The sequence below is a fragment of the Ovis aries genome, chromosome 19, assembly GCF_016772045.2.
Source record: "Ovis aries strain OAR_USU_Benz2616 breed Rambouillet chromosome 19, ARS-UI_Ramb_v3.0, whole genome shotgun sequence".
Taxonomy (NCBI): domain Eukaryota; kingdom Metazoa; phylum Chordata; class Mammalia; order Artiodactyla; family Bovidae; genus Ovis; species Ovis aries.
The window spans coordinates 47140236-47149776 of record NC_056072.1 but is presented as its reverse complement, the minus strand read 5'-3'; the positions used below and the strand labels follow the sequence as shown (position 1 = coordinate 47149776).

Here is a 9541-nt window from a genome sequence, read left to right as displayed (position 1 = left end):
AGAATGGCCCCCACACAGCCTCATGCCTCCCAGGATTTTCTCTGTCCACATACAACTACAAATAATGCTGTTTCACCGGAAAAGAGTCTGACCTGCACCATGTACAACATACCTTGGGCCTTGTGATCACATCTACATTTTCAATAATTCGCCTGAATGAAGGTGGCATTTTATTGAGAATTCTGTGCTGCAGAAATTCTTGGGCTTTATGAAACATCAAACCACCTCCCACCACCAGGATGGAGCTGTACATCTTCTTTTTGGTTTCATCAGATGCTGAAAAGACAGTGAAATCCCTTTCATGCTTTTTCTCTGTATCTACCACCACCCTATGCCAAGCCACCATCATCTGCTGGTAATGGCAGGAGCCCCTCAAAGCGCTCTCCCCCATCTATCTTCGACAATGCTACAATGCAGCCGGAGGAACCTTGCAAAGCTCAAAACGTGAGCAAGCTGCTGTCCCCACACATGCCCCGCCCCCAACCCTGCTACTCGCAGGATCAGGACCTCAACCTCTAAGGGGGCTACAAAGTCCAGTGCGGTGTGTACCCACGCATCCCACAGCCTCACTCTGCTTCCCAGTCACACTGGCCTGTACACAGGCTGCTTCTTAGAATGCCTTTATGTGGTGATTTGACTTGTTTTGGCCTTTGTTACTTGGTTCTATGTTCAAGAAGGCCAGGAATCAGATTCTAATACCTGACAATGGCGGCACAAAGTAGGTCCTCCATAGTTTTTGAATGAACATGCTGCAAGATAAAACTACACCCTAGCCTGAACCCTGGAACTGCTCGCTCCCAGCTCCCCAGATGTGCTTACAACAGCAGTCTATGCTATGGAGGATGGCTTTATCCAGGCCCAGGGCTTTCCCTTCAAACAACGAGATGGCAGTCTTCCTAGACATCAGTGCGGTGAGAGCCTCCTCAGAATCATTGCCAGCCATCAAACAGTCTCCCTGGGAGGGTCCCAGATCCACCTCCTGGGAATGCAGTCTTTCTGGAAGGTCAGAGGACTGGCCACGAAGGTCCCCTTCGAATCCAATGGGTTTGGATGCAGACTTCCGGTCAGCAGTAGCTTTTGCAGACTTTAAATCAATCAAAAGGAAAGTCGAATGGATGGTCCGACTATGACAGTGGTCAGTGTTCTCCAGCTGGATGTCCCCTCCCCACCCCCCTGCTGGACACTCTATAAAACAAAGGCCTGTCCCTGTGCCGCAGACAGGAAACACCCCACAGCATGCAACCTAGCACACAGTCCCCGCCCTCGGATCACTGGGTGGGGTGGTGCAGAAGACGAGGACATGCTACCGAACCAAGGCAACGCCAGGCTGGCAGGGCAGACCACAGGACTTTCCGAATATTGGCGGGATTTTAAGACTGAAATGTTGATGAACTATTCCCCCCTGAGCTTTTGAGTATAGTTATTTCAGTGGAATTCTTGGGCCAGTGGCTGTCATGGGTCCTCATTTTCAGACCTTATCTAAGCAATCTCATGCTCAGTTTTGGGACAGGAACAAAGACCAGAGCAGGTTTACAGCCCTCTTCTCTCCGTCACGAGCTGCTGTTTCACTGGCAGGTAACAGCTTTAATCTGTGCCCCTGCAGCAGGCATCCTACAACTAGGACTGGCTCTGGACGGAGGAATTCAGTTCCTTGCCTGTGCCTACCCACCCTTCATGTGATAATTTAAAAACAGGTCAGAAAAAAAATAGGTGAGATTTTACTGAAACTACTACTGGAAAAATATTCAAAAGAGGAAAAGTTCAGAAATAATACACACCAAAGGGAAGCATCATCATTAAATTAACTTTCACATGTGTGGAGTAGTATTCTGAAAATACATGTTGCTGAACAAAGAAATCTCCCATCTGGATTTTAAATGTAGACTTCATCTATGGTCCTAAAAGTAGTATTAGCTTTACCATACTGTCAGACTGCAGTCATTGCAACGATCCATGAAGCGTGGGCAAACTTCTCTCTCAGGCACAAAACTATCTCCTCTCACCCTGAATTACCACAGACCTGTTCCTGCTTGCTCTGCGTGGCCAGCAGGTACTGTTCATCGTGAGGATCCTCAGGGTCACCCTGGGATCTGTGCTGTAAAGTTGTCATTTTCTGTCCAACGATTCCAAAAGTTGCTGGATAAAACAAAGCCATTGGAGCCTGTGCAGGGAAAAAAAAGAATGACCAATCAAGGCTACTGCCTCCTGAAAAAACTGACCCGTTAAACAAACTGTGTTCTTCCAAAAACAAAACTGGCAGGTCAGATCCTGTAAGTCGGATTGAGTGAGCATTCTCTTTTGGAAGGAGCATTATTTCCTCAGTGTGTAATGGGCTTCATCATCAAACTGAATGGGTGATAATACACCTGAGAGAGAAATCTCAAAGTGGATGCAAAATAAGTGCCTAGTAAACTAATTTGTAATTTCCTAGAATGGTGCCTCTCTCTAAATAGCAACTCCTCACACGGCGCCTAATTAAAGAGATGGCTCAGCTTTCTTCTGATCTATACTCTATCAGTGGTTTAAATGTTGGGCTAGCAGCTAATTTACACCCAGTTGGCATTCTGACTTCATGAGGTTTCCAGCAAATACACATTCTCTCAGTCTGACTAAACCTGGCTGCCTTTCTTTCTACCCATGGGAAATACACACCCACATGTTACCTGGAGTTTTTCATCTCCCAGTCGAAACTGGTAAAGAAGGGCAGGGGAATCTGGATGTCGAATCTGAAACTCATGGTCCTGAAGCCCAGAGATGTCCTGAATCCGGGGAAAGATGCTGTCAGTCAATCAGGAAAAGTGCACACAAACTCTACAAATCACAAGCCTCTCTGTGGTCTAAATCTCACCCACGAAAGGGTTGCCCTACAACTTTCTACCACTTCCACTGGAACTTAAAAAACAGGACTTCAACTGTACCTTGTTTCTCTTGCAACATTTCTGAAATTGCCACCACCTGAATTTCTGGCTTCTTTCATTATCATTATATACAAATACAAACAATGTCCAAACCAACAAGCGAATTCCCTCAATAACTGGGAAATGTTACCCTGTTCTACATTTCTCAAAAAAATTTTTACTCAGAATTTTATTACTCGAACAAGGTTTTTTAAAAAGTCTAAAACAAACAGTATAAAAAGGTAGCAATTCATATACAGCAATGATTAAATGCTGACTGTTCACAATAGTAAGAAAGTACTTCAAATGATACCATTTTATTAACTGTCTGTAACTATGTATTTACCTGCTACTGTTCATTACATCTAAAGGTTAATCTTTATCCTTAGAATTATCATAGATCCTAAGAAGAGAGAAATCTACTCTCTTAAAAAAATACTAGCTGTGTTTTCCTGAGTATGAGATACTTCTGTATGGGTCTTACCAAAAATCTCTCACTTCTTAAGAGCTTCAGCCTCAAGATTTTATCAACTTGGGTTGAACGGGTAGCACAGTACTGTTAATTTTTTAATTATCCTTAAATATCTTCAATTTTTCCTGAAAACAAAAATAATCAGCAATTTTGATTTTGCTCCCACCTGATCCAAATGACAAAAAGTTTCTTTAAGGTGCTGCAGAAGAAGGCAATCCATTTTATTTGTTAACTGGCATTCTCTGTAAGGGAAACCAGCTCGCTGCATCAGCCAGTAAAAGCATCTTGACACATCAGATCCACCATATGCCAGACAGAGCCTGGAGTTAAGAGAAAAGGGCAGCTAAAAAGATGCAAAGGGTGTTCCAAAAACTCAATTAGGCACAGCGAAACAGCAAGTTTCAAGAAATGTTGTAAGGATAAGTTAAAGAATGAAAGGACAGAATGGATGTAAGGGAGAGAGAAGGAAACTAGAAAAAACCAGTGGTGAGCATCAAGAAGTAAAAAATGCTACTTGCAAAAAAATCTGAGACAGAATACACATTAAGTCCAGCTCATTGCCAAGTCTATATGTATAGCATATGACAGCTGTTTGCCTCTCTACGCTTACCGGCATATAGAGACGACAGGGAACAACATCATAAGACAAATGTCTCTTGTGGGAGAAAAACTCTGAGGCTACTAGCCACTAACTGAACATTTCTACCATCTGGAGGGATCACTGCTGTGCCATTTCAGTGGTAGAAGACCTGGGGTCCAGTGTTCTCTCTATACTTCAAGAAGCAATGGCATTAAGTAATACAAATGGAGGGGCTCAAACAACTCGATCAGGGTTTGAGAATGCACTGTAACCTAGGAGGTAACAGCTTAACTTTTCTCAAGGACTGCTTAGACCCTCTTCTAAGTTTGCTTCTATGCCTTAGAAGTCAAAACTACCTATGTGAGTGACAGGAAGAATAAAATCAGCCTGAAGAAGCCATCCTAGAAGCACAAAACACTGCAGAGAACTGGTTATCTGCACTACCTGGTATGCTCACCTGTGCTGGGCTTGTCTCAGATAAGCAAGCTGCAAACCTGCTCAGGCTAGTTACTTTATTAATTCTTCTGTCAGTGATAATGTAATGAAGGGACTGGACCACCACGAAGTTACTCTTCACTCATCAAAAATAACCTGACAAGAAAAGCAAATACTCAGGAGACCCTGGTGGCCTAGTGGGTAGGATTCTGAGCTTTCACTGCGGTGGCCTAGGTTCAATCCCTGGTCAGGGAACTGAGATCCTGCAAGCTATGCAGTGTGGCCAAAAAAAAAAGAGAGAGAAAAGCAAATATTTAAAATGTTAGCTAGACAATTTAGACCTAAAAACCTACTGTCTCCTAAATGACTTGCCTATATAAAGCTTTGCTGTGGGGACTTCCCTGGTAGTCCAGTGGCTAAGACTCTGAGCTCCCGGTGCAGGGGGCCCAGGTTCGATCCCTGGTCAGGGAGCTAGATCCCACATGCTACAACTAAGACCCAGAACAGCCTAATAAATAAAAAAATAATTTAAAAAAAGCTTTGCTGTGAGTGTGACTGCCACACCAGTGAGAGACACAGAGCTAATGTACACACTTCTCCTAGGGGAAAGCACACAGCACACACTAGGGCTTCCATGAACTCAATGATGTGAGCTCACACTGCTGTTGTTTTTAGTTCTTAAGTCGTGTCCCAACTCTCTGCGGTCCCATAGCCTGTAGCTTGCCAGGCTCCTCTGTCCATGGCATTCCCCAGGTGAGAAAACTAGCACGGGTTGCTATTTCCTTTACCTGGGCATCTTCCTGACCCAGGAACTGAACCTGTGTCTCCTGCATTGGCAGGTAGGTTCTTTACCACTGAGCTACCCAGGAAGCCTGGGCTCATATCAGAGGGTTCCAACGGAACCAGTTTATAGCCTTGTTATAGCCTAGAATCACCAGTATGTAGCCTTGTTCAAATCTGCACTTCCACAATCTCGCTGGCTTCATAAAAAAAATGTGAATATATAATTCCTAGGCATCAGAGGCTTCCCTGATGGCTCAGAGGTCAAAAAGTGTCTGCCCACAATGCGGGAGACCTGGGATCGATCCCTGGGTTGGGAAGATCCCCTGGAGAAGGAAATAGCAACCCACTCCAGTATTCTTGCCTGGAGAATCCCATGGACAGAGGAGCCTGGTGGGCTACATATAATTCCTAAAAAAACTTCTCTAACTCAAGGTGCTTTTAGTCGAATAGGCTGTAAAGGAAGCAGCAGCAGAGAATACCTCCTCCCAAGCTCCTCACCGAGTGTTCCGATGAGAGACTCCATCCTCCACACAGCACACGCTTGTCTTCTGGTCTCCAACGTCTACAACACATGTGCTGCTCAAGCCACTTCCAAAGGTGGCGCACACAGACTCCTGATGGACCACAATCCCTGGAAGACAAAAGGCAGAGCGGTGATCAGCAGCGGAGCAGGAGAGACCCTGTAACAGACATCTAATTAAAGTCTAGGAACCCCCAGGCAAGCATCACTGACCCTCCCAGAATAAGCATTTCAGTCAAGCAGTGAATTAAATCAACTGTGTCAGGAAAAAACAAAACAATCTCATTTCAGGCAGGTTTCCCTGGAATAACAGACATACCTGAAAAACCCATCTTCATTAGGATCATATTCACTAATTCTTTCACATGCTGTTTATTATAGATATCAGGAATTAACAAGATACATCTATAATACTAAAAAGAAGAACAAATGAGAAAAAGATAAAATGGTTAATATTCAAGTCAGGTCAAAACAAATTTCACCACACCTGTCCTCAGAGAGGATTGTCTCTAAAGCAGCAGCAGCAATGGCTAGAGGCCCAAAGTAAAAGCTCAAAGCTCTCTGCTACCTTTTAGGTTTTATATTTAAAAAAAAGTTGAAGTTTTGTGGACTTTTCCTTTTGAATTATTTAAAACTTGTAAAATGAAAAAATATGACAACTGATATGTCTGAAAAAGGTCCAGAGAGAATGTATAAACAGGAGCAAGTTTGCTGATTGCAGAGCAATAGAAATACCAAGAACCAAACAAAATGAGGAAAAAAAAGAAAGCACCAGATGGGAATTTAGTGAAGGAAAAAAGGATATTCTTAACACCTTAAAGTGAAGACGGCTTCAAGGACACTGTCTTACAAAGAATGGTGTGCTTTATTGACCAAGAATCTCTAAAGACAATCCAGTAACTGGGAATTTGTTTACCTTTAAATCTTTCAGCGGGATTTCCAAGTATTTTTGTATTGCATGAGACCATATTACTTCAATATCAGCCAGAACAGCTGTAAGAGAGCCCCCAGGTCCTGGGTGAATATTTAACTGACCTCTTCTGATAGGCCAGTGAATATTATAACAGTCCAAAGGATTAACATACAGTGCCTGGAAACGATGGGGAGATGAATACATTGTTAGAACTCTTCTCTCAGTGTTTCCCAGATTCACATTGAAAACCAAAGGCCAGAAGTTATCATTAACATTTGCTGACTGTTCTCATTTGAGAGTGGAGTGTCTAATATCTCAGGAGCCAGTGTGACTATCTGTTTCTCAGGGTAAGATTACAGAATGCTTGGGAACAACCAGAACTGGGTGGCAAAGCACATTAATTTTATAAATAGGACCTCCGTTTTCTTCTTTCATTTCACTGTAAACAAGTCTCCTACCTCTTCTCCCACCAAAAACTCAGGGTGATGAGATGTGTTTGTCCATTTATTTCCAGAGCAGTGATCTAAAATCGCGGGTCGCATCTGCTTGTTGTAGGAACGTGCCTGAAACAAATGCACATCAGAAAATTCTCTGAGTCTATGCAAGAAAAAAAGGGGCTGCCCTCTTCTCCTCTCTCACAGAATAGATACAGCAGCAAATTTTAATAACGAATCCAAGATCGGTGACAAAATAGGGATTGGTCACAAGTGGATTCTCCTGCCCTTTTCCACAACCTTGATTATTCCCATCATGTTACTACTCAGGCTGTGATTCACAGCCAGTCTAAAATGAATATTGCACTCTGCTGAAACTTGAATATAAATTTATATATTTGGTTAACCAAATAGTTCATTTGGTTTTTTCTGTAAGATGGCTCAAGTAGCAGTTAGCTGTCTTTAACTTTATTCAAAACAACTGTTAGATTATGTTGTGATAGCTATTAACATCAGTGTCTATTTAAAACAAAAACTTGTCAAAATGGGTGAATTTTTGTGTAGCCATCTTAATATTGATGATGGGGGGAAAAGGGCAACATTTTCTGCATAGTATGCTTTGTTATTTCAAAAAAGGTAAAAATGCAACTGAAATGCAAAGAAAGATATGTGCAGTAATATGGAGAAGGTGCTGTGATTTATCAAATGTGTCTAAAGTGGTTTGCAAAGTTTCGCACTGGAGATTTCTCACTGGACAATGCTCCCTGGTCCAGTAGACCAGTGGAGTTGACAGTGATCAAATCGAGACATTTACTTGAGAATAATCAACATTATACCATGCAAGAGATAGCCAACATACTGAAAATATCCCAATCAAGCAATGAGTAATATTAGTATCAGCTAGGTTATGTTAATTGCTTTGATGTGGGATTGAAAGGGAGTCCTGTATTATGGTCTCCTGGAAAACCAAATGATTCATTCCAACACCAATTAGACCAACTGAAAGAAGCACTCGTTGAAAAGCATCCAGAATTAGTCAACAGAAAATGCATAATCTTCCATCAGGTTAACGTAAAACCACGTTTGTCTCTATGGAAAAACTACTATAGCTTGGATGGGAATTTCTGATTCATCCACTGTTTTCACCAGACACCGTACCTTTCGATTTCCATTTATTTTATTCACAAAAATTTTAGTGGAAAAAATTTCAGATCCCTGGAAGTCTGTAAAAGGCTTGGAACGGTTCTTGGAACAGTTCTTTGCTCAAAAAGATAAAAAGTTTTGGGAAGACAGAATTATGAAGTTGCCTGAAAAGCAGTAGAAGGCAGTGGAACAAAACAGTGAACACATTGTTCAATAAAGTTCTTGGTAAAAATGAAAACTTTGTCTCTTACTTTTACTTAAAAACTGAAGGAACTTTTTGGACATAGACTCATGTCCATCCCCAGCAGTACTGGTTTATCACACTAAAAGGACAAACGTAGTAAGAATGCAGCTTCTCATCAAGATGCTGGAATAATACACTCAAGACTCTCAGGCAAACCAAATTTTCATCAACTTGACATAAGAAACGCTACCTTACAAACTGGCATGCCTAGACATTTGTAACACCAATTTAGGCATTCTGCAGGTGGTTATAAATGCTTTTCTTTCCTTTTTAAAGAAAATCCCATCTTTACTAATTTGCATAATGAAATAGGGAGAGCACACGAATGGTTATGACATAATAGCACTGGTCAAGGGATGAATCTGAAGAAAGAGCTGAGTGAGACCCAACCTGCTCAGGGGACACAGGAATCCGTCTTGTACCATTTGACATCTTTTTAGACCATATTGCTTGATCCACCATTTTAAGGCCATTTTGCCTTTGTTCGTTACTTTCAGGTTTCTGGCAGAAAAGAAACAGTGATGAACAGTATAAATGATTTAGTGAAAAAGAGAAAGTAACGACAAAATACTAATTTAATCTAGCAAGAGGAAATGCTCCCTCATCAACAAGCGTGTCCTTCACTTATGTCACATATGTTAACCCTAAGAATTCAAAGTAACCTTTTTATTATTTATAAAAAAAAAAAAAATCAGAAAAGCATCATCACATAAAGCAACTGTTGCAAATATCTATAACCCCTGGTGGTGCAGAAGTTAAAAGCGTCTGCCTGCAATGTGGGAGACCTGGGTCCGATCCCTGGGTTGGGAAGATTCCCTGGAGAAGGAAATGGCAACCCACTCCAGTATTCTTGCCTGGAGAATCCCATGGATGGAGGAACTTGGTGGCTACAGTCCACGGGTCACAAAGAGTCGGACACAACTGAGCGACTTCACTTTCACTTTCACTTTCAAGGGACTTTTGACTTAATATCAGAGCATAGCGCACTTTAAACTTACCAACTATTTCAAGACTCTTCCACATATCGGTACAATTTTCATGCTTACAATTTTATAGCAATATTTTTTCCTACATGTGTTATTTCACTTAGTTAATGAGTATTCAAGTTATCGTGATATTG

General features: G+C 41.8%; 1 protein-coding gene across 19 annotated transcripts in view; it reads right to left on the bottom strand.

Moving 5' to 3' along the window:
• The window catches only part of ACTR8 (actin related protein 8), a 32809-nt gene that overhangs the window by 18176 nt on the left and 5092 nt on the right, over positions 1-9541 (bottom strand). For all 19 annotated transcript variants that reach the window (XM_060402399.1, XM_060402396.1, XM_060402402.1 and 16 more), the window contains exons 3-12: positions 8812-8922; positions 7059-7163; positions 6604-6777; positions 6007-6100; positions 5666-5798; positions 3536-3689; positions 2664-2759; positions 2021-2161; positions 820-1084; positions 113-276 (exon numbers count right to left, since the gene is read on the bottom strand). In XM_060402399.1, coding sequence (XP_060258382.1) covers positions 113-276; positions 820-1084; positions 2021-2161; positions 2664-2759; positions 3536-3689; positions 5666-5798; positions 6007-6100; positions 6604-6777; positions 7059-7163; positions 8812-8922 — 1437 coding nt within the window. The remainder of the gene's footprint in view (positions 1-112; positions 277-819; positions 1085-2020; positions 2162-2663; positions 2760-3535; positions 3690-5665; positions 5799-6006; positions 6101-6603; positions 6778-7058; positions 7164-8811; positions 8923-9541) is intronic.